A 24,274-nucleotide genomic window follows, 5' to 3' on the forward strand; every position below is an offset into this window, starting at 1 on the left:
TCTCTCTTTCTCTCTCTCTCTCTCTCTCTCTCTCTCTCTCTCTCTCTCTCTCTCTCTCTCTCTCTCTCGCCCCCTGTCCTGCCCAGTGGGGTACCAGATCAAAACACTGAAAGGCCTGCGATGGCTTTTCAAGCAGAATGAGCCTGCATCTCTTAGGATTTCTCCTTAAGTCTGTCAGTGTCTCTCACTCAAACCCATTCATCATAGCTTAGACTCTAATGGTTGGTCTCTCCTTAATTAGCCTTGTTTTGTGCTCCTACTCGGCCGGTTACAAAGCCTTTGCTAGTCTGTTGATTCTCTGAAAGGTAGGCCTAACACAGAAATGTGCTTGTTTTTTTATGGGCACATTTGGATACTAAAGCAAAGTGTTTCTTATTAGTACTCTCTATGTCTGCAACATGTACTTTGTAGCTGAGCTCCTTCTTACCGGCCTTTTCTGAGTGATTTGTTACTGACTGTTAGTACAATAACCTCTTTAAGAGTCAGTACTTAACGTGTTGTACTTGTGTATGTTTGGTTTTTCTTCAGTGTTGACTGATTGATGTTTTCTTTCATGCAGTGAGACTTTGCATGCCCTCATTTGTATTGTCATGACAACCTCCAGTGTTTCCCTATGCACACCATCTCTCTTGCTCGCTCTCTCTCACACACACACACACACAGTCGGCATGAATAGAGATGAATAAAATCATTGCCTAGTGGGAAAGGCGCAGTGCCGAACGAACTAAATCCCTGCAAGTCCAGGAGCACATGGCGGGAATTAAGAGGTCCGGCCTCAATTGTCAACGGCCAAACAACAACGGCAAATTGAATTCTCAGCAGCTGCCGGGGTCACTGCATTATAAACTCCGGGGACACCGGTAATTAGACTTAAAGCACCCCCGAAAGAACACGGGACTCCCTACTGCTCCCTCTCCAATGACCCACACACACACACACACACACACACACCCACCCACCCCCCATTCTCATTCACTATCCTGGGCCTTTGTGCCACGCTGAGGGGACCAGGGGACCACATTAGTTTTGAAGGTCTTGTGTTTGAAGGTCTTGTACTTTGTGTGCCCTGTAATCTGTATTGTAATCCACGTATCAGAGTCCCCTCAGGGCTTTCGTTTTACTACTCTCCTGACCCACTGAGTAGCTCTGATAATGGGACAGGGGGACGGGACGGGACAGGACACGGGGGGGGGTGGTCCCTTACCATCTGGGAGCAACCAGGGGTGTATTTCAAGTAGGTTTAGTGACAAACCTGGGTAAGTTAAACCCAAGGCAGAGGTAAATATCGTAATAGAAGAGCCCTATATGGCTTCATTTACCTATAAAAAACAAAGCCAAAGAGCTCTTTTAGGAGGTTTACCAGTTACTGTGAGACAACTTACCCAGGTTTGTCACTACACAACACATACTTGAAATACCACTTAGTGGCCTGATAAAAGGGGCAATAACAACAGCAACAGCATGGATGTAGGCACTCTCTCAGCTCCTTTAATGGCTAAGGCTGAGCTTCACTCCATGCATAGGTGTGACTCCACTCCTTGGGTGAGTCATAGCTCGCTTCAGTGGGGAGTTAGGTGACAGAGTGATGGTGGAGGATCCCGTGTCTGAGATGAAGGCATATAGGAGTCATTTTACTGAAGCAGTGTCGGCTTCGGAGGTTGAAAGCCTTGGGCGTTGTGTGGTTTGTCACGCCGTATTCTTGCCTGTCAGCATCCAGCTTTTATTCGAGACCCTATAGTGTAGTCATTGATTAGCGCTTCTTTTTTTGCTGCAAGTTAGCTGGAACTATTTCACTGAGGTGTGGGGAATCCGTCATTCCCTGAAACACGGTGTCTGCTGAGCCCGGGGCTTTGATCCACACTCATGTGTCCTTGAGCGTTGTCCAAGCGGAGCAAAGCACACAAATGGAGCTTTTCTTCTCCAGTTACTTCTCCAAACTTCCTAAAAAAGGCCAAGATGGAAGCGAAAGCGCTTTCGACGTGAACACTCCAAAGAAGCCTGTGCTTGTCCAGGCTGGTCCTTTGTACTGAGGTAGGAGGACAAGACTTCCGTGAAATCGCCCGCTTTTTACTTTTTTAATTCCCCAACTTAAGCCCTTAGGAATACACCAAATTTGAAACGTTTTGAAAAATACTAACAGTAATAAAGAAAGTTATTTATTATTGTAGTGACTTGGTCAATGTACATTTTGCATAGTAATAATTTAAAGATTAAAGTTTGTTTTGTGGTCTCTGATGAAATGCAGCACCATAAATGGCAAAATATCACAACACTCACAGTACTGAATGTTAGTCTATTTTATTTTCCAGCTTCACACAGAGACTCATGTTTGCAGTCGTGTGATTGGTTCTGCATGTATCCCAGAAATCCGATCGATTGCTTGCTCTTTTCACCTTTCTCTTTGCATTGCAATTTTCTGAAACGTTTATGATTGCATTTTCTTTAATAAAACAATTGATTACTGATAAAGGCCATGTAAAGGTCTGATAATGGCGTTTTGGAGACCGATCGATGCAGAATTACTCAAGAGAGACTGCTTTTAATTCACGAAGGAATTGGTCTTTGTTTCCCTCTACTGTTCTCCTCTCTCAGGGGGTCTGCCATCACATTCAGTCTTTTCACTTCCCACAACATCTCCTCTGACGGTGGCCACGTGTGTCACCTTACTGCAAGTTTTCGTCAGCCTCTCCCTGGGTGGTTCTGGGAAAGAACGCACAATTTGCGCTGCGCTGGCTCTTTCAGATTATCTTGTCTCTCCCTAATCTGATTCAGTCAGGGTCTCTGCAAAACATATCTCAGGCCTGGACTCAGAGTGGCCGACTTGTGTATTAACAACATCCCCCCCCTTGGTACTTGTTTGTTCATTGTGGGGATTGAATGTCAAAGCAAAACACTTGTATTGTAGTAGTTGAGATTTTATGAGCCCTGCGATCGACTTCCATGCAGACTGTCTTCTCTGAAAGTGTCTGTGTAAGTTATGAGTGTGGGCCCTTATGAATAAACATGTCTACCACCACCTCCACAACTATGCTCTCAAGTACATGCTTGTTAAGGCATGGTGACTTGTTATCCACTTTTCGCTGATCCCATTTAGAGAATATTTTTTTTTTTAACACCTACACAAATATGCTCCTATGACTATGAAGTGATGATATGGGCACATTCCCTGCCACCCCCCCCCGTATGTGCCCCAGCAGGTGATATTTTCATCACCTTTGCTACCCTTTGCTCATACTCATAAAAAAGGCATTCAGAGCATTTTTGACGATGGTGGATGTTACTGTGCAATGTTTATAACAATATCGGTGCTTTTAAATGGTTCCTTGAGTGTTGATGAGTGTACATATTGTGAATGTGGATAATAGTGTGATTTTTGAATGTTAAAAGTTGCAATTGGTGAATAAATTCTTTTGAGAGGTGGATAAACTCCTATTTCTGAAATTTCAGAGGTGGATGAAGGGCGTTCACTTGCCTTTAGCCTCCACTACAACCCTGCTCATACCAGACTGTTCAAACTTCCTGTAGGGCTAATGCATGCTGTACACTGCACTGCTTGCCTGGATCGAGGCCATTTGGTTTTAACGCAGTATTACACAGTCGGGGTGAGCAGGGTGATATTTAAGCTAAGAAACATTTTAATACAGCACAAGCCTCTCTCATATTCACACACACACACACACACACACACAGAGAAACACACAGTGTTGCCAAGGCAGTGTGTTTTGTTCATATTATGTGTATTGCTGGATAGTACACAGTACACCTTGTAAAGTAAAGTACACAGTACACCTTGTAAAGTAATGCAGATTTTTGCTGATCACTTGCACATAGCGTTAGAAGGAAATGTAGCTTGCACCCTGAGCACTCAACACAAGAAAGGAACTCCTATTTTTACCTCCCCCGTTCCCTCCAAAACCCTCACCCTCCCTCCAAAACGGCCTCACTTTCGAGCCAAAGCGATCCGGGCCATTAGTCCAGGTGGCGGCGTGGCCTACAGCAAACATGACCCTGCTGGCCCCGTGCCGACCACGCTTGACCTGCCACCCACCGCTGCCTGCGAGAGTGATATGGCCCGTTATGCGTGGACACTTCCATCCTCGCTCGTTTTAGCACTTGCGCCTCCCAGTTAATCATGCGCGTTTGCCATTAGCTCGAGCCCTGTTTCTCATTAACCGATCCAGCTAGCGGCCCAGGCCTGTTCAGGTGACGCCAGGCTCGACGGAGCATGAGGATAAGGTGCATTTTTCGAATGCCAGCTGCGAGATTTGAAGATGTTTTCTGGGAAGGGTTGCGACCAGCACAGCCATCCGTGTCTGTTGCCTAAGTGCCAGACACCTAGTTTAGCATTAGAGTAAGTGTCAGTTTTAAGATGAATCTTAATTTGTAATGATGACTTTTGGTAGTGTTTACACTAGACATGCTAGATGTGAATTAATGTGGCATGGATGCACCTCTTAGTCAGGAAAGTGCTTGTGTGGTATTGTGCTGGCTGCTTTGGGGTAAAGACAGGATTATTATTTCTGCATTTCTGCTTTTTCATAACGCCTCAGAAATAACTGAGGGCCCATCTGAACAAAAAGTAATTTGCTTGCCCCTGAAGTTGCCTGTGGAAGAAAAAAAAAAACCCAGAAGATTAAGTCATCTGAAAGTTTGTTTGTTTGTTTGTTTGTTTATTTTTTTTTTATTTTTTTTTTATTTTTTTATTTTTTTAAATTAATTCTCTGGCGGGAAATGGATTTCTTTTGGATTTACAGTACCCTCCAGAATTAAGTATAAGTATATATACTCTTTTGATCCCGTGAGGGAAATTTGGTCTCTGCATTTATCCCAATCCGTGAATTAGTGAAACACACTCAGCACACAGTGAACACACAGTGAGGTGAAGCACACACTAATCCCGGCGCAGTCAGCTGCCTGTAACAACAGCGGCGCTCGGGGAGCAGTGAGGGGTTAGGTGCCTTGCTCAAGGGCACTTCAGCCGTGCCTACTGGTCAGGGTTCGAACCGGCCACCCTCGGGTTACAAGTCCGAAGCACTAACCAGTAGGCCACGACTGCCCCATTATTGGCACCTCTGCTAAAGTTGACTAAAAAGAGGAATATGAAATCCTTTTTTTGGAAATTGATCTTAATGCCTTAAGTAAAAAATGAGGAAATATCCAACCAACTAGAGATTGGCATGATTTTATTGTTAAATGCTCGTTGAGCTCAATGCAAATCAAACCAGCTAATAGGCTAACTGAAATAAAACCATGCCAATCTCTAGGTATGGTGAAGAGTATGTGATGATGTGGGGCTATTTTAATTCCAAGGCCAAGGGAACTTTATCAGGATGCATAGTATCCTGGATCCATGAAATAACTGGCCTTTACTGCCTGCCTCTATGGACATTTAACATAGGGGTGCCAATACTTATGACCCCTGTATTTTAAGGAAGAACATTTATTATAGTGGATGGAATCCACTATCTTGAAATCTTCTTCTTCTTCTTCTTCTTCTTACCTTTTCATTATTACATTAATACACAGGATTAGATGTTAAAATCCCTTGTGCCAAAATCCAAGGTAAAAACACATTCAGAAGCCCCTGCTTAAGTTTAACTTTAAAAAGCACACTATCCACAAATCCGCCAACAAATGGTCACAAGCACAATACAAATGGCCCATCCAACAGCAGTATATAGGATGCGGCATGTCATTGGGGTTATCAAGTGGGCACCCTCATTCACCGATGTTTCGTTAAGTTAGGCCCACGACACCTCATGAAGGCTTAACAGTGAAACCAGCGTCCTGGAGACACTCCCCTCCATGCTGCCACCATATTACCACATTGAAATATCCAGTACCCAAAATACTCTTAACCAGCCCAGGCATGGTCAAGGTTGGCTAGGTTGGTCCGTCCCGTTGATGTGGACTGAACCATCGCCATAAAAAAACCCTCAAGAATTAATGCGACTCTAACCGCTTAACGTACAGACATGTTGAAATAACCGCTCTGAAGGTCTGGAGTGGGGCAAGAGAGTTATTATTTCAGATTTTTTATAAAGTTTATACTTTTTTTTTAGAGAAATAGGGGATTAAAAATGTTAAAAGCTCAATTTTCCCCTTAGACTTCAAAGGCTGTGATGTCATAATGGCCTAAAAGGCAGCTGCGCTTTGTTAAGCTCCCAGAGTAGTTCGGGCTAATTAGAACACTGACACAGGTGTCACCTGTGAAATCAACTGTCTCAGCTTCTAATGCATACAATCTGGTGCTCCCTAAAACTACACATCCTGTTTAAGTGTTTCCCGTGTGTCAAAAGAAAAGTCACAGCCATATCTCATGCTTTGCGGATTATATCTCCAGAACGGTTTGACGCATGTGCTTCAAATTTGGTACAAGTGTTTGTATGACTCAAAGATGAAGTGAGTTGATGTTGGAGGTCAAAGGTCAATGGTCAAGTCAATGAACACTGAGTGTGATATCTCAAGAATGCCTTGACATACATGCCTGAAATTTGGTATGAGTATTTGTATGGATTCAAAGATGAAGTGAATTGATGTTGGAGGTCAAATGTCAAGGTGAAAAACACCTTGAGTGTTATATCTCAAGAACGCCTTTGACACACAAGGTCTTTTTTGGTACGAGGGTTTGTATGAACTCAAAGATTAAGTGATTTAATGTTTTTTTTTTCAGGAATTTCCCCACCAACTTTAGCAGCTTTCCATCCACTATTGTAATTCCTTTGGCATTACATTCTAGTTTATTTATGATACATTATTCATTCACAAAGAAAATTGGTGTCCTTATAGGTTGGATATTTCCTCATTTTTTTTTACTTAAGGCATTAAGATCAATTTTCAAAAGATGATTTTATATTCCTCTTTTTAGTCAACTTTAGCAGAGGTGCCAATAATTCTGGAGGGTACTGTGTACTGAAGCCAGATAACCTTCTTGGTGTGTTCTGACTTGATCTGTGTTGCTTTGAGATGCCAAATTGTAAGGTCAGAAAGGCTTCCTCTTTGCACTAAAAATGTCATAGGACTCCCTGGGTATTATAACTAAATTATACAGTAAATTATACGCTTTGGGCGTCTGGAAAAACACTATTTGAATGCAATGGTTTGTTGTCACATGTGGGGTTCACCTCAGGCTTCTGTTTTCTCTTTTGTCCACAGAATGGAACAAAGAAGTACTGGGACTTCATGCGCACCCACGATAGGTATGTATGCCATGAACTGTGATTCACAAAGGTTAGCAAATATGATTGCTTCCTTTACGGAAGCAATCATATTTGGAATTTGTGTAATTGCCATATTGATTTGTTTGTTTGGTTGTCTTTTTTTGAGCTAGCTGTGTGTGTGTGTGTGTGTTGGGAACCATTAGAATGACCCCCACACACACACACACACACACACACACACACACACACACACACACACACACACACACACACACACACTACTCCTCTCCAATCACCCCCACCACTGGCATAAGGGTGTCCTTTGGTTTACACCCATTCAGGACGCCGCCACTCGGCCTCCTCTTGTGGGTCAGTGCAGGCTGGTCAAAGGTCAAGCACCTCAAAGCCTAACTCCCTCTTGTCTTTGTCTCCTTTATCTCTGGTCGCTCCTAGGGCTCAAGAGGCTGCCCAGAAACATTAAAATGACCCCAAAACATCCACAAAACACCAAAACAGAAACCCTGGGGTGGATTCCATGCAATCTAAGTGGGTTGTATTTTACAATCAAAAGATGTAGAGGTGAACACCCACGCAAACATCAAACACAATCTGTAATTGTGAAAAGGGAGAAAAAAAACTAGATTCATTGTGTGTCTTAACATGCAGAGGTTTTCATAAACGGCTACCGTGGAGACGTTTTCAAGAACGACACTTCAGTTATACATCTGTGCCTATTGGAAAAGCGTGGGAAAGATGTCCGACTTTACCGGCCTGGGGCGCGTTTCTCAAAACAATAGTTGCTAACTAAGTTAGCAACTTTGTTGGTTGCAATGCAATTTCCCATTGCCAACCAACTAAGTTGCTAACAGGTTAGCAACTATGGTTTTAGGAAACGCACCCCAGTCTGTGACAATTATGGGAAATTCAAGAAAGTCAATGATAGTCGCAGCGTTGTGGCAGGAATCGTTATGTGTGTTTGGGTGACGGATTTGAACCTTTTGCGATTCTTTTTTCATTGTTGACGCAATGCAGAAAGCTTTTTCATTTTTAATGTTTGTGCTCATAACAAACTCCCCATTCGTACTAGACTCCGCCTGTAGGTTTGATCTACTCCGTCTCGTTCTTGTGAGTGCAATTGACGTCCGAGGTCCGTTCCCAGCTTTAACGCATCTCTGCCTCCAGGCTCATGATTGGGGACCGTTCTTTCTTCCGCCACCTCAGGGAACAACAGGGGGAGGAGAGGAGAGGAGAGGAGAGGGGAGGGGAGGGGAGGGGATTGTTCTATCCTCACATCATCCACTTCTTTTTTTTTTATTCTTGTGAAGTACATCCTTCCTACCTCCAAATTCCACTGTAACTCGTAAACACCCCCCAGCCCCCACACACACACACACACACACACACTCTGATGTTCACAGAGAAAGAGAGAGAGAGATACACACTCGTTGCGTATAATCCATTGTTGCTGTGTCACAACAATGGCTGGCTGTAGTGGAAGACTGTGTAAAAACGCTGGAGCATCAGGTGGCAGTGGAGCTGGAATGTGTCACCTCAGTGCCAACACCGGAAGCCACTCACCCTGCAGCAGAGCTTAATTCATGTAAAACACACACACATACACATCAAACATGGAGAGATCACACTGAGTTATAAACCATGACCACACATCACACACACACACACACACACTTACACAGAAACCCACATGTAGGCCCACAAGACAAGCACTGTAGACCACAATCACACACACACACACACACACACACACACACACACACACATCCATAAACAGGACAATGAGCGAGAGCGAGTGAGGGAGAGAAAGAGACAGACAGATTGGTCCAAATCTTTTCAACTGTTTGGGGGATTTGGGGTTGTTTTAGTTTTTTCATCCCGTCATCCTTGCAAGGTTAAGGAGTGCTGTGGGTGGGAAGAGGTAATCATTAGAAACTAAGAGTTATGGGGTTCTTCCTCTGAGGATATGGAACACTGAAATGGCCTTTTGTTCTCCAAAATCATATCTGAAGCCTGCCACTGTGAGAAAAAAGGGCCAGGGACATTTGTATGGGAAACATGCTCAAGAGGAGGAGAGAGAGTAAGAAAGAAAGAAAGAAGGAGAGAAAAATGGAGAGAAACCATGACATATTTTCAAATAAAAAGGGGTAGCAAAGAGTGAAACATAAAAACAAAAGAAGAAAGGTGATGTGGATAGAGAGAAGGAGAGAGGGAAAGAATGAGAGAGGTGGATGGAAGGAGAGAGGGAGTAAATGAAAGGCAGAAAGAGGACAAAGAGTATGGATCTAGTGTATAGTCATTTGTGGGCTCACAGAGCGTTACTACTGATGGAGCTCTTAGGGGGTGAAGAGCAAATATTTTTTGACACCGTATAGCTGTGCGTGCGTGTGCTTGCGTACGTGCGTTTGTGTGTGTGTGTGTGAGCGCTAGACAGAGACAGGAAGATCATGGCTGAGGACATCTGAAAGTCTGAAAGATGTATTCTTATGCTGATGTGAGTGTTTGTGTGTGTATTGCTTGTGAAAGTAGGTTCATGCCTGATCAGTCTCAAGTGTGTGTGTGTGTGTGTGTGTGTGTGTGATAGTGATAGTGTGTCTTTGTTGGTGACAAATGTGGATGTTTTCATTGCTTGACCATCCTGTACGTGACCAGGTCTGTTTACGTGTATGTCAAATTACTCTTGCTTTCAAGGACCAGCCCATATGTGTGTGTGTTCACTATTTGTTCTCTTTGTTGACGGAGTGTGTTTGTTTGTGTGCTGCTGTTTTGATCGTGTATGGGAGAGTGTCCTTCTGACCATAGTGCTGGAGAAGAAAGGGGGGAGTGTGTGTGTGTGTGTGTGTATGCTGTGTGTATGTTGGAGGGGTGAAGGTTGTTCGAGGAGTTGAAAGGTAAAGCCATTAAGCATAGCATCTGTTGAGCTCATTAGTGCCACTGCTGCAGGTCTTTGCAATGGCCACTGGTCCTAGGAGGGACACTGGATTGGTGTATAGCTGCTTGCGTGGACAGAAGCCCCTGGGGGGGGTTTATGTGTGTTTATCTTTGTCTAAGAGTGATCTATTAAAGCGTATGCAAGCAGGAATGCCTAATGCAACCTTGCAATACCCATCATTACTACAGGTAGAGTCTTTAAGATAGACACACAATCAAATGACGAATCAACAATGAAAATAATGGTTAGTTGCAGTCCTACAGTGGAGTAGCAGGTCAGGCATACAGTCTCTGGATGGGAGTCGAGGCCCCTCAGTTTTTAAATGCCAGCTAATGCTGGTACTGGAGCTGGTGGTCTCTCTCTCCCTCCCTTTCTTTCTTTCTTTCTTTCTTTCTTTCTCTCGGCCCCTGTTTTATCCCCGGCAGCCCCATCATCCCTCAGCTGAACCGGAAAGCTCCGGAAGAGAGCGCTGGCCTAACGGTCCGTGAAAACCGTTGGGGGAGAGAAGTGGCAAGCAGCAGAACGCTACACGCTGGAGCCCAGTGTCGGAGCTAGTGACCCCCTTATCTCAGACACACACACACACACTGGTGGGCAGAGGTCGAGCGTACCTGTTTCGGGTCAGTTTAGAGACTTAAGGTCCAAGCTAGAGGGAGCCAAGAGACCCAGAGAGAGAGAGAGACAGACAGACAGACAGAGAGACAGACAGAGAGAGAGAGACTTTGACCCAATTTTTAGGACTATTACCCTTCCATATGATGGGCTTTGCTTAACCAATCAAAACATCGCTACAAGAAGGCAGCTTTTTTTTCTCTTTTGGGGCACTTAACCTGAAAAGGTTGCCTGCAAAAACCACTTCCATGAGTTGGAGAAAAGAAAACAATTTAAACAGTCTCCAAGCAGTGATAAATTGTATCCAGTGTATTGCAAAACCTGCACGGGGCAGAAAAATCAGCTCTCACATTTTGCAATAAAGACCTGTGGGCATGGCACTGTGTAGAACATGCCACTGAAAGTCACCAGATTGTTTCGAGATGGGGCGTTTATACAGCACCCTCCATGAAGGTGACAGATGTGAGACAAAATGGTACAAAGTAAACTGATACAGAATCAGTCTTTGAGCATGTTAAAATTCACGCACCAGGCAAAATTTTAGTCTGCCATCCTCTTAAGCGAGAGCAGTCTCTGTGTAGTATCATATGGAGGGTTGTTAAGGGTAGTAATACGTATGTCTGGATATGGGACATCCACTGGACCACCATCAGGAAAAAAAGTTAACGAAGCTAAAAAGGTAGCCAGGAAAACTTGCCTTCAGGGTTTCGTAGTGTGTCTCCTACCATCCTTTCAGAGAGGATACAACATCACATACAGCGCGCCAGTGTCTTTCATAAATGGCCAAGCAGGTGACCAAGTTTTGTTATTGTCGCACGGGTAAATAGGGACACAATGTCGTCAGATGCAACACTCTCCCTTAAGGATTAGAAAACAAAGGCTCATCAAGGCCATAGTGTTCTGGTCGAGACACCCTGTAGTGACGCCAGGCCTGAAGGGTCGAGCTGTACAAATTGTGAGGCCAGGTCTGAACCGAGAAATGGCTGCCTGTCGTAAAAGCATCTCAGTCTTGGCCCTCAGCAATGCGAGGCCGAAGTCCACCCATGGCAGATCCGTGTTGTATGTATAGTATAACAACCTCTGGGCAGACTGAAGTCTAATTGCCTTTTACGTTGCTAGCGAGATAGATAAGACCTTGCCCCCCTTCACCCAGGGGCAAATCGAGGACTCCAGGAGGGAGCCAGTCATTCCCATCCACAAAAATGTCACAAAACTCTTCCGTATAGATGCAGGAAGCTCCGCAGGTGGATTTAAAACGGTTAATCGAGGCCACAGCATTAAAGGAGCCAACATGACCACAAGCATTCACCTATCTTGGGTGAGTTTAAATCCATGTTACCTGATATGGGACAGTTCTATTTTACATGAAACATCGATCTGGATAATTCCAATAATCAGAGAGAGAGAGAGAGAGAGAGAGACTGGGAATAAGTAGGAGTGTGGTGATGAGGAGAAGGAGGGAGCTAGAGGTGGGAAAGGGGGAGGATGGGTGGCGGTGGGGGAGGGGTACGCAAGAAGTGTGTGAGACAATCTTGTCTAGATAGAGCTCCTTAAAATGGAACAGAGGTCTCCTTAATCAGGCGCCTAGACTGAACTGGCTCTCACCAGTGGCCCTCGTGATGGGGCTCTCTCCCAGCCCCCGGCTCTTAACTGTGCGCATACACACACACACACACACACACCGTATTGTTGTTGAGTTATTAGCTAACGTGGGAATTTTTGCTGCTCATTTGTCTTTCACATGTTTGCGTGCGCATTGGGGCACACGTGTTGTACAAATGTGTGTGTCTGGTTGTGCTGTGTTGCGTTTTGTTGTGTTGCATCACGGTGTGTGTGTGTGTTTTCGTCTTGTTGTGTTGTCTTGTGCGTGTGTGTGTGTGTGTGTGTGTGTCCGTCCAGGCCGAGTAGTAATCTCTGGCCCCGCTGCTTTTCAGCATGGGAAACAGAGGGTAGGGCTTCCTGGCCCCGCAGACGCATCCGCTTTCCCATCACTGCATCGCGGCCCTCCGTCTCCACTGCCATCAAAACAATCACACACACACACAATCTAATACACACTCACACTGAAATACACAGACAACCTGAAACACACACAATACACTTACACAAGCAAACACACACACACTCAGACATACTTTCATTCAAAGTTACACATACGCACAGAGCACGCACACACACACACACACACACACACACACACACACACACACACACACACACACACACACACACACACACACACACACACGTGCCAAGTTACGAACACGTTCATTCTCGGGCACATGCACTTCCTAGAAGACAACACAACATACAACAGAATTACAGCCAATTGTTAAGACCTTGGTCTCTCTGTGAAAGAAAAAAGATCTACATATATATATCTATAGTACAATACTTGGTACACAATGTCTGTTGTGTACACCCCTGAGCAGATAGTGTTCATGTAGGGTTGCAGACCATTTTGTTCTAGAAACACCACTTGATGAAATAATGATTTGAGTCAGGGGTTGCGTCACATATTCTCCTAGCCTCCTTAGACAAGACCAGAACCGAGAGACTGAGGAGGAGCTTCTATCCTCAAGCAATCCGTATCCTGAACACACACAAGACTATATAAACTTTTTTTTTTTGTGTATTTTTTTTTTTATTACACACTTGCACATGGACTGTACACACACTGCACTTTTTATTCTCTTGCTCTTTATTAAAATATTTCTTGATCTTTCTTTCTTCACACTTAACGAAATTTCACTACATGCCAAACCAAACGAAATTTCACTACATGCTTTACGTTAGTATTGCTATGTATGTGACAAATAAACCTCCTTGTATCCTTGTAGCTGTCTCCGTCTCGTCACGTCACGTCACCTCATCTGTGTGAAGCCTTTGTGTCTGCACTTGAGTCTACTTGACCCAAGCATCCAGATCCCCAGCAGCTGTCCTTACCCTTTGCCTGGAAACATGCCCAAGATACAGTATAGTGCTGGAACGATAACACAGGAGAAAGTTTGGTTTATCGCCCATTTGTTTTTGCCCTGTTGAGGGATGAATGCATGGCCGTCGGAGGGAAAGAGTCATTAAAGTCTTATTATTAGAGCTAAATAGATACATTTTGTGAGTGACAGGAAGTGATGGATGGGTGTATGCTGTTGAGTGGTAAATGGGTGTATGAGAGGATGTTAATGATTTTATTTGATTATTTCACAGGGTCGGAACATGTAAACTAATAGGGAAAAAAGGCCTGAAACAGAGAAACAAAAGTGTTCAAAGCCCTCAGTAATAGTGGGTGTGTGACTTCAACATTAAATAAATAAAATAAATAAATACATTTTATTGTCAGTTGTCTGGGTGACCTCTCTCACCACAGAACCCTTTTTCGCTTATTTGTCAGCAAAAAACTATTGACTGCTGCTTCAGCCCTGCTCGGCTCAGCTGGAGAATTAGCCTGGCGTGCATCTGTAGGCCAGCGTCAGGCTGTGATGTCCCAGCATGCATCTGGAAGATTAGGTTCTGTCCCTCTCCACTCTGTTCTGTTGTGTTGTGTTCTGCCTCTCATCCCCTGATTGGGAGAGCCCTTAAGAGGCAGGCCATTCAGGCTGTCTCCCTCCTGAGGAGTGAGAGCCGTGTCACCCGGCTGATGTGAGGGCTGAAGATGAAGGCTGGTGGTGGGAGATCAGATCTGGTGGGGTGGGGTGGTGTTAGGGGTGGGGGTTCTAATCCCACAGATTGACGTAAAAGGACTGCATGAAGTGCTCTCTCTCTCACTCTCACTCTCTCTCCCTCTCTCTGTCTCTAGATGAAGATAGGTGGATAGGAAAAGGGTCAAATTAATTCTATTAACTTTCTCAAACACACTTAAACCTTTTGCTTTGTCTTGAGGTGATATAATTGATAGACTAGCTTCTCTTCTAACACACACACACACACACACACACACTGTTTTGCACACTGCATCCACACTGTCCATTCACATGTCAGTCCCTGAGCTAAACCAAAGCCAACTTCCAGAAGTTTGGCCATTCAGATTTCCACCTCCTCTCTGATTCATCACCCCTGCTTTTTAGCTTATCTCCGGGTTGGGGCTGGAAGCGGGTTTCCCTTTCACCCAATCCCAGATAGAGAGAGGAAACCAAAGTAACCGGACAGCATTTTAGGATGATAACCTGCACCGTCCTAGCAAGCCACCCAAACTTCTACTGATTCCCTGACCATTAGCTACAGAAGCTGCACTCCAGTGCTGGCTAATAATACCCCCACAGTAGTTCCTGTCCGCTCTAGGAGGTAGCGATGCCCCTCAACAACTCCCAAACATTTCTGTGTTTGCAGGACTGTGCAACTATCCGAGATCTTGCTTAGAGAGATAAAACTCAAGACAAAGAGGTTAAAAGGGAAAATTAAAGTTGTTTTATTGGCTAATTAAAAAACGTAATGCACACTGCAGTCTTGACTACCTGTTACTGTTGGCCCAAATTCAGGGGCCCATATCTGATGAAGCACTGAGTGGTGGTGTTCCTCTTATGTTTGACTTGGTTGCCTGCACTTCCTTCCTTTTTTAACCCAAGTCTCGTTGTTTTGAGGGAGTTTTTGCTTCTCCTGATGAAAGCCATGAGCTGAACTTTCAAAATGTGGATATGGCATCATTGGAAATATAAGCTAACATTTTCCATGTTTCTTAGACCTGGAAAACATACAATATGATTGGCCAAAGTTCAAATTCAGATGCAATATTGCCCTAGTAGTTACAATACAATAAACTATAGTGTAGTAATATCCTCAGTATTTTTGTAAAATTATTTTCAAAGAGGAACAGCTCACGCTTTGGAAATGCAGTTATTGTGCATGACTACAGGTGGGGGAGTCAGATCCCTTGCAAATGACCTGGTCAATGTGTGTGTGTGTGTGTGGTTTTTCAGCTGTGTGTGTGCCCCCACCTTCTGACACATCCTCATTACGAGACAAGTGCTATGAGGTCACATTGCATAAGATGAGTCAACATCATGACCTGTGTTTTATACGATTGTGTAAGCGGCTGTGTGTGTTGTTGTATACCGACATGACATGAGTTTTACAGGAACCGAATGGGGAAATTCAGACAATAATAAATGAATAACTAAATTACATTTCTACCTCCTTCTCCTCCCTCTCTCACCCACTCCTCCTCTCCTCCTCCAGTGTGTCGGTGCTGATCTTCAACACCACCTCCCACTGCTTTGTCTTGGTCAAGCAGTTCCGCCCAGGTATGTGTGTGAAAACCCCAGACCAAGGGAGTCTTGTGAGATTTCCAACTGCAAGACATTTTTTAAATAGTTTTCTCCCAAACAAGACGGCATGCATGCATAGTAACGGTATCTAGGGTGATGCATATCAGAGACGTGTAAAGTCAATATGTAAATGTATCTATGGTTCCAGATCACATTTTCTGCAGATATCACAGTTATATCCTACACTGAATTCTTTTGACCATAATAGTTGTGCATTGAAAAGTCGACCATGGTAGCTAAGAGGGAGAGAGGATGCTCAGAGTCTCTCTGTCATTTGACGACAATTCAAGAGCACTCTCCGGAAACCTCCCAGGGTCTTATGTATTTCATTTCATAACAATCTCTTTACTTTTTTAATTAGCAGAAATTAGTGCAGAAATGAAGGGAAGATGCTTGTCCTATATTCACTCTTAAAAAGGCCCTCTCACGCTCCCTCACTTGCATGTTGGCACAAGCACTCACACCCTCACACACATGCTTGTGACACGATCGGAGGAGAGACACATTGCATACTTTTCCTCCTACCCACATTCTACCGAGTGATGACTCGTGGAGTTGCTGTTCGCATTCACACTTTATACCATGCACACACACACACACACACAGACAGCGGTATGGTGAAAGTACACACACACACACTCACACATAGAATGAAACTGAGAGCTGAACGTGTAGTCTTACTACTGCAGAAACTGCTCATATGTCCACACTAAATATTAATCGCACGTTTATGAATATTTTAGCTTTGTAAAGTGACCCAGTGACCTAACAACCCCTAATGCCACCCGCACCTCCACCACCCCCCTTCAGAACCCTAAACCAAAGTCCTTTTAGGCAAGTCCCTCCACTCGGCGGCCATATACCAACATTTTATGGGCACTCATCGGGCACAGTCTTTGGGTCGAACTTCTTGCTAGCGTCTTTAAGGCTTCCACGACACCAATCTTGCTCCAGCGGCGAGATCACAACACATGATTGGCACGATGTCTTCACAACACACCATATGATTGGCTCAATGTATTCACATGTCGACGTTTTGCCGAGGAAGGGGTGGGATATGTGTAGACAACGGCCATATTGGCGTGACAAACTAGCCCCATGCATTTCTATGGAGTATTTTTTGAGTGCTGTGTCTCCTCATTAGAAAGTCTCTGCCTAAACCTGCCGATGGCGTGCGGGTCATCGGGACCCTATCGTTTAATCATGGACGCCGTGACCTCTCCACTGATCATGGCCGCCGTGACCTCTCCACTGATCTGGCCTGTTTGGTTTCCATGCGCGGCAACAATGCCGCCTCTCTCCCTCCCCACCCCAATGCAATACAATGCAACACGACACAGCACAATACAGTACAGATGAGAGTCTATAGAAAACCGAGTGGGTGGGAGGGAGGGAGGGAGAGAGGGCGAAAGGGAGAAAGAGAAAACAGAACTTGGTGCCCCTGCTCTCGGCCTCGGCTGAGAAAACAATGGCCGCCGCCGCTACATAATGGTGGATGTTTTTTTTTCCTTTTTCGCGGCTTGTTTCGGAGCGGTGAGGGGGATTGTATCATAGGCTACGTGAGAGCACCGCGCTGCACCCACACCCACCCCTGACATCACCTCCACCGCCTCCCACCTGCCTCCCCCCCTCCCTTCGACCATTGTTCCCGCCACTGGTCGCCAGGGACGGCGCCCCCGCTCCTCAGAATGGAAGGAAAGGCAGCTCATTGAAAAGGGACTTCTCTCTTTTCTATTCACTCCTTTTTTTTCTCTCTTCCTCCTTGTTCATGTTCTTTTTCTCTCTCCTCCCGCCCTGGGAACAATGGCAAGTGTTTCTTTTATTATTATTTTTATTTAAAATCAAGGCAGTGATGGTAGAAAGGGTACTACTTTTGAACACACACACACACACTCACACACACTACCATGGAAGGGCAAACAGTCTCAGCTATTACACCTCTAATCTGCATCTGAAACTACTTATGTATGGGATGTGATGGATAGGCGCTTCCTGTTTCTTTGTGGACTTGGAATAACAATAACCCAGATCACTGCTGTCCTGTCTAACATACCAGCTAGACTTAGTCATTAGGAAGGAAGTCCTGAGATGTTCTCATTAAAGCTATCAACAGAACAAACCAGTGGTAAAAGTATTAGCTTAGCCATATCAGCTTCCCTATAATAGCTCTGGCCTATCACACACCCTCTCTCTCACTCACTCACACACACACACACACAAGCACACTCCATCTGTCTCTCTCTCTAGCTCACTCACTCATTCACACACACACACACACACACACACACACACACACACACACACACACACACACACACACCTGGCCTTAATAGTACCAGGGGTTATCTACCAATAAAACTGCTCCTGGGTGGTTAGAAATGGGGGGCAATTCTTTTAAAGCACCGAGGGTTCTGGAGACAGAAGTAAAAACCCTTAAGAAGAAGAAAGCTGAACACTGATTGTGTTGAGTAGATAGATAGATGGATACTTAATTACTTAACTTATTACTTAAAATTCTTCCTGCATATGTGCTTTAGATTACCAATAAAGACAAGGTTACAAAACAGGTTCTTCCTTCTTCTACACCACAATTGTTTACTGTACAGTGTTAAATTCACCATTAATTACTTAAATACATACACCATGGATAAGTTACAACTTCAAAGTCATATAATAGAAGTCAAGCATCATCTCTTCTGCCCTCCTCTCCTCCGCAGCTGTGTACATGTGTGAATGGGAGCGCAGCAAGCCCAAGCCCCCGGAGCCAGCCGAGCAGCCAGAGGGAGCGGAAGGGGCCGAGGCCGGCGCGGCGGCCCAGCCGGAGGCCTCCGAGGCTGGGGAGGGCGGCAGCGACGGCGGGGAGAAAGCGGGCGAGGACGCCACCGCCGCCGCAGCGGCCCCTGGCCAGCCCCCGGTGTCGGCCGGCGTGACCTACGAGCTCTGCGCGGGGCTGGTGGACAAGCCCAACCTGACGCTGGAGGAGATCGCCCGGCAGGAGGTTCTGGAGGAGTGCGGCTACGACGTGCCCGTCACTAAGCTGCGGAAGATCACCTCCTACAGGTAAGCACTCCAAAATCGCTGAAAACCCAGGAACCAGTCACAAGTGCGCTTGACACCATGGGGGCAGGCTTTATAGGTTTACAGACAGGGGAGTACGGTTAGGAGCGCCGTTGAACACAATCAATGGCTGCACTGATGGTGTCAGTGTTAAATGACACAGACTTGTATCTTCTTTAGAACAGAGTAAACAGCATTTTGAAACCTTTGTTTACAAGAAAGATGTGGTTCCTGTCGGGACTTACTTTCCCGATGATAACCGGCGTTCCATACATTATCCCTTACACACGTGAGGCCTTGAGTCCTTTTTTTTGCCTTTAGTGGCCTGGTTCTTTCAGGTGACCTTATTGCAGGATCTCCCTAAGGTGGTCTGACACAGGTGACCGAAGGCAAAGTGGGGAGGAGAGAGGAGGGTATTACATCTTATCTGGTTTCTCTTAAGATGATGGTCTGTGTGTCTGTGCATGCGTAAACACAAGTGCATCTGCTACTTTACTTAAGCAGTGACCTAACAGAACCCTAGCAGCCTATGTAACTGAATGACCTAGCTTAACTTTGTCGCTATCTGTGAAGTTGGAGGCACATATTTGCACACACACACACACACACACACACACACACACGCACACATATGTACACACACACACACACACACACGTGTACACACACACACATGTACACACACACGCACACATATATACACACACACACACACACACACATGTACACACGCACACATGTACACGCACACATGTACACACACACACACACACACACACACACACACACACACACACTGCACATGAATACTTACTTACGATCCCTAAACTCTGCATTCATGTGCCGAGGCATTTTTCCCGCAGGTGGCTTCTGTAGCACCATGTTTTGGGAAACATCTGCTTAAGTGGCCCTTCCAAAGTTCAAGCAAGTCTTTACAGACTCGGAGCAATTATCTGCCTTAAAAGGAATATCTACATTTACAATTATGTTTTTTTTTACATGGAAGATATTGGGCTTACAGTAAGAGAGCTTACCATTTGATTTCATTTGCATACAAAACATGTACTTTTAGTCTATGGGGCACACTTGCCAATTTCACGCCTGTGGAATCATGGAAGAAATTGGTCTAAATGTGGATAGTGACACTTTGAGTTTTGACACTATTTTTTTATTATGATGCTTCACTACTCCTGTGTTTCTGTTTAGAAGGTTTACTGTCCTTGTTTACTCTGCACAGTTCTATCCTGTTATCTCGACACACATCACTTGCCGAAGTCTTGTCAGGCTCTGCTAAATCTGATACTATCTGTGAAGGTCTTCTGCAGCTCTGTTGATATCTTACATTTTCTCAGCTCCTCAGGTGGGCTTGGCTTTAAATATCATCCCAGGTAAACCTGCTCTGCTTTGTGGTGTTTGACTGAAAAGTTAATCTCTAAAGATCTAAAGCCATGTATATTGGGACACTTTACTTGAAGGTATCTACATAAGAGTGACATGACCCTGTCATAACCCTAACCCTAACTTGTCATGACAAAAAAAACATGTCATAAGCGTTACTATGTCATAAACGTTTATGACTTGTTTATAATGTTTATGACACGTTCATAACAGTGTCATGTCACTCTTATGTAGATACCTTCAAGTAAAATGTAACCGAATATTGTTGAAAGATTTTGCCTTTTTCATGGTGATGTTGACCGCTCCCTCACTCACACACCCGTTCTAGAGCCACATCAGTGTAGTCAGAAAAAGCTCTTTTGGAGCTGTAATTCAATAAAAACAAATCTGCCAACACTTTGTTTCAATAGGTGTTTTTAAGTTTGTCATCCTGCTAACTTTAGTTCATATTGGTGTGGAAAGCAGTTTAGTTTGTATGCTGCTATATTTTCTAGTTTGGCAATGGTGTCATGTTTGAAACGTTATTTATGCTAAGTTGCCAACAGTAGCTCCTACCCATTGGCAGAATGTGTGAAGAGGTTTCAAACACCACGTAGGAGGAATTCTGCATTACCAACGGGCAGGCTTATTAAAAGTAAATACAGAGTTAACATGTTACTGTTTACATAGCAGTTCACCCATGAGACCCTTAGTTGAATCTCCTCATCCTGTTTTATGTCATTTGTTGGCATCATTTTCCAAACAGCGCTTAGAAAGGGACTATGTTCAGTATATGGTATAAATTAAAGGTCAGCCTGGCGATATCCTGGGTGTTGTACAGTAGATGAAACTGACTTTGATGGATGCGAGATGCCCAGTCCCCTATACTGCCACGATGCCGGAGGCTTCTCCTAGACCCCCCCCCCCCCCCCCCCCCAAATGATGGTCGGGGAAGAACAAGTTTCCGCTTCTTCTGTTGTTGTTGTCTGCACAGAGACCCTTTCCTGCTCCGTGGGTGGCTGTTCACCCCCTCCTCCACCTCCACCTCCATCTCTACATCCTCCTCCTCGTCCTCCTCCTCCCATATACCCCTATGAAATGGTTATACCTGGAGGTGGGAGCACCTATGGTTCGTCTCTGTAACGGGAACACAACTGTTTAGCCGCCATGCTTCTGCGAGGCTTCTGCCCCCGGCCTCCCTCGGAGCAGGACTTCCACAAACACACACTTGACAGGGCAGAGAAAGACAAACCTCTTAGCTGTCTGCGCCACTGTCTGTGGGAAGAACCTGGGCACTTCCACTGCTGTCAAAACATTGCCTCTCTCTCTCTCTCTCTCTCTCTCTCTCTCTCTCTCTCTCTCTCTCTCTCTCTCTCTCTCTCTCTCTCTCTCTCTCTCTCTCTCTCTCTCTCTCTCTCTCTCTATATATATATATATATATATATATATATATATATATATATATATATATATATATATATATATATATATATATATATATATATTTTTTTTTTTTTTTTTTTTTTTTTTATTTTTTTTTTTTTTTTTCTTCTTTCCCTGGAAAGGGCATCTCTATGATTCGGGGAGGATTTCTGAGAAGGGCTTTTCATGTTTTCTCATGTTCTGGTTGAGGACTTCTGAAGGGATTGTCGTGCGGTTTCTTCTCTTGGTCCTACAAGCCAAATGACACGGGTTATTAGTTTTTCTGAGTCAGAGGAGCTTTAGACTGAAGACGCTGAACACAAGCAAAGGAACAAAACCGTTTGCCTCATCTCATCCTCTAATTGACTTGGATTTGGTGCTTATTTGTAGAGGCTGATTGGGTGGTCTGAATTCACCACCGCAGTGGTGCTTTTTTTTTTTGCCCTCCAGTAACACAAGTGTGAGGGAGGTGGGGAAAAAATCCTTTTTTTTTTTTTTTTTTTTTTTTTTTACAAATATGATGGAAAGTGGCAGTCATCCATTTGCCAGCTCCCCCGAGCCCTGCTGGCTCTGAAGAAAGGTCTCCATGGCTGCCTCCATGACAACATTTCAGGTGAGGCAGTCAGACAGAGACGGAGACGATGGAGCCGTGGTGGCAGCAAGCACCCGCTGGTAGTGTAATGTTACCTGCTGCCTGTCTGTCCAGAGGTACCTGCCTGCTTGCTTGCATACCTGTATAGGACCCCTAGGGCTGCGTGCTTAGACCTCCTCATCCCAGCCAGGCGGGCAGCCGCCGTGTCAAAACACCCCTAGGAGACACACCGGCCTGAGCTGTTAGTCAGCCGCACAAGATGGGTGGATAGATGATGGCGGCTGATGTTTGTTTGTGTGTGTGTGTGTGTGTGTGTGTGTGTGCGCTTGTGCGTGTGTGTGTGTGTGTGTGTGTGTGTGTGTGTGCGCGTGTGTGTGTGTGCGCGTGTGTGTGTGCGCTTGTGTGTGTGTGTGTGTGTGTGTGTGTGTGAAGAGGGCGTAGCAGGCCATGTAGCGGCTGAGCTCATTCTCTTAGTGTGCTGCTCATTAGGGACAAGGCTGAGCGGCAGACCCCCTGTGGCTGAGCTGTTAGAGGTAACAGACAAAACGCTGGGTCATCAGCAACACAGCTACGCCGGTGCACACATCGATTCACAGATTACAGAACAGAACATCTTACATTCATGATCTTAATGCCTCATATTTAGACATTTATTTCATGTATATGTTTCTGTACCACAAACACACGTAAACAGACGTAAGTAATAGTAAGTAATAAACGAATAAAGTTAATTTGTTTGAAACAAGGTGGTCTTCCTAAGGTCCTACTTAAGGTCTACTTTGCAATATATCTTGAATGTTAATCTTCATTTTGGATAAAAGCTCCTGCTAAATAATGAAAAAAATGTAAATATAAATGTCCTATTCTCACAGGTCGGGTGTGGGAGTGACTGGTGCCAAGCAGACCATGTTCTACGCCGAGGTGTCGGAGGAGAACCGCGTGGGCGAGGGCGGAGGTCAGCCGCAGGAGGGCGAGCTGATCGAGGTGGTCAAGGTCCCGCTGCACGAGGCCATGAGCTTCGCATACGACGAGCGGATCCCCAAGACCATGGGCGTCATTTTCAGCTTCATCTGGTTCCAAAGCAATATGTCGCCCAAATACAAAATATCCACCAACGTGTAACGGCAGCAGAAAAAAAAACAAAAAAAAACTCCCTCACTCACCTTCTTCCCTTCTCCCCTCCCACCTTTAACTCCTCACCCCAGCCCCTCGAAACACTTACTGCACTGATATACCAGTCATTCACCGCACATACACACATGCGCGCACACACACACGCGCACACACACACACCTTCTTCCTGACATTAGTCACACTTCACTGTAAGTTATGGTCTGACTGGGCTGTCATTTGGCAATCATGTTGTACATTCAAGAGACTTAACAGTGGTTCAATTTTAGTTTCTTTCATTTTTCTTTAGCTGTGGTACTTCTGTATAACGAAGCAAAATATCAAGTTTGATGATTCATACTGGAAGTTTCTTTTTCTCATTCTTTTTTATTTATTTTTTTTTAGAAAAACTGCTTCTATTTGTATCACATTTAGGTTGTGCTTTTAATAAGTCAGGGTCTACATGAAATCAGACTCCTCTTATGGTACATATGGTGAAGTGGCAAGATCTGGTTTCAGGAATGCATTAATCACTACGATCTTGCCAGCTGCACCTCAGCGCATTGATGTTCATCCAATTCAAGATTTCAACAAATTGTGGCACATCTAGTTTAGACTTGCCCAGGCATCTTTTATTAGACTATCACCAAGCCCAAAAAGCAAAGGTAAGCCAAGTACACAAGGTTAGTTGAAATCATAGGAACATATAGAAAGAGCCTTTTTGTACCATTGGATG

The 24,274-nt window shown here is 44.8% G+C and overlaps 1 protein-coding gene across 1 annotated transcript in view; it reads left to right on the top strand.

Annotated features, from left to right (window-relative positions):
* The window catches only part of nudt14 (nudix (nucleoside diphosphate linked moiety X)-type motif 14), a 34,540-nt gene extending 10,642 nt beyond the window's left edge, over nt 1-23,898 (top strand). Inside the window, exons 2-5 of the mRNA XM_048250771.1 lie at nt 7,156-7,199; nt 15,892-15,956; nt 18,698-19,040; nt 23,301-23,898. Coding sequence (XP_048106728.1) covers nt 7,156-7,199; nt 15,892-15,956; nt 18,698-19,040; nt 23,301-23,550 — 702 coding nt within the window. The 3' untranslated portion in view covers nt 23,551-23,898. The remainder of the gene's footprint in view (nt 1-7,155; nt 7,200-15,891; nt 15,957-18,697; nt 19,041-23,300) is intronic.
* Nucleotides 23,899-24,274: the final 376 nt, after the last annotated feature.

This window comes from Alosa alosa, chromosome 8 (assembly GCF_017589495.1).
Source record: "Alosa alosa isolate M-15738 ecotype Scorff River chromosome 8, AALO_Geno_1.1, whole genome shotgun sequence".
Classification (NCBI taxonomy): domain Eukaryota; kingdom Metazoa; phylum Chordata; class Actinopteri; order Clupeiformes; family Clupeidae; genus Alosa; species Alosa alosa.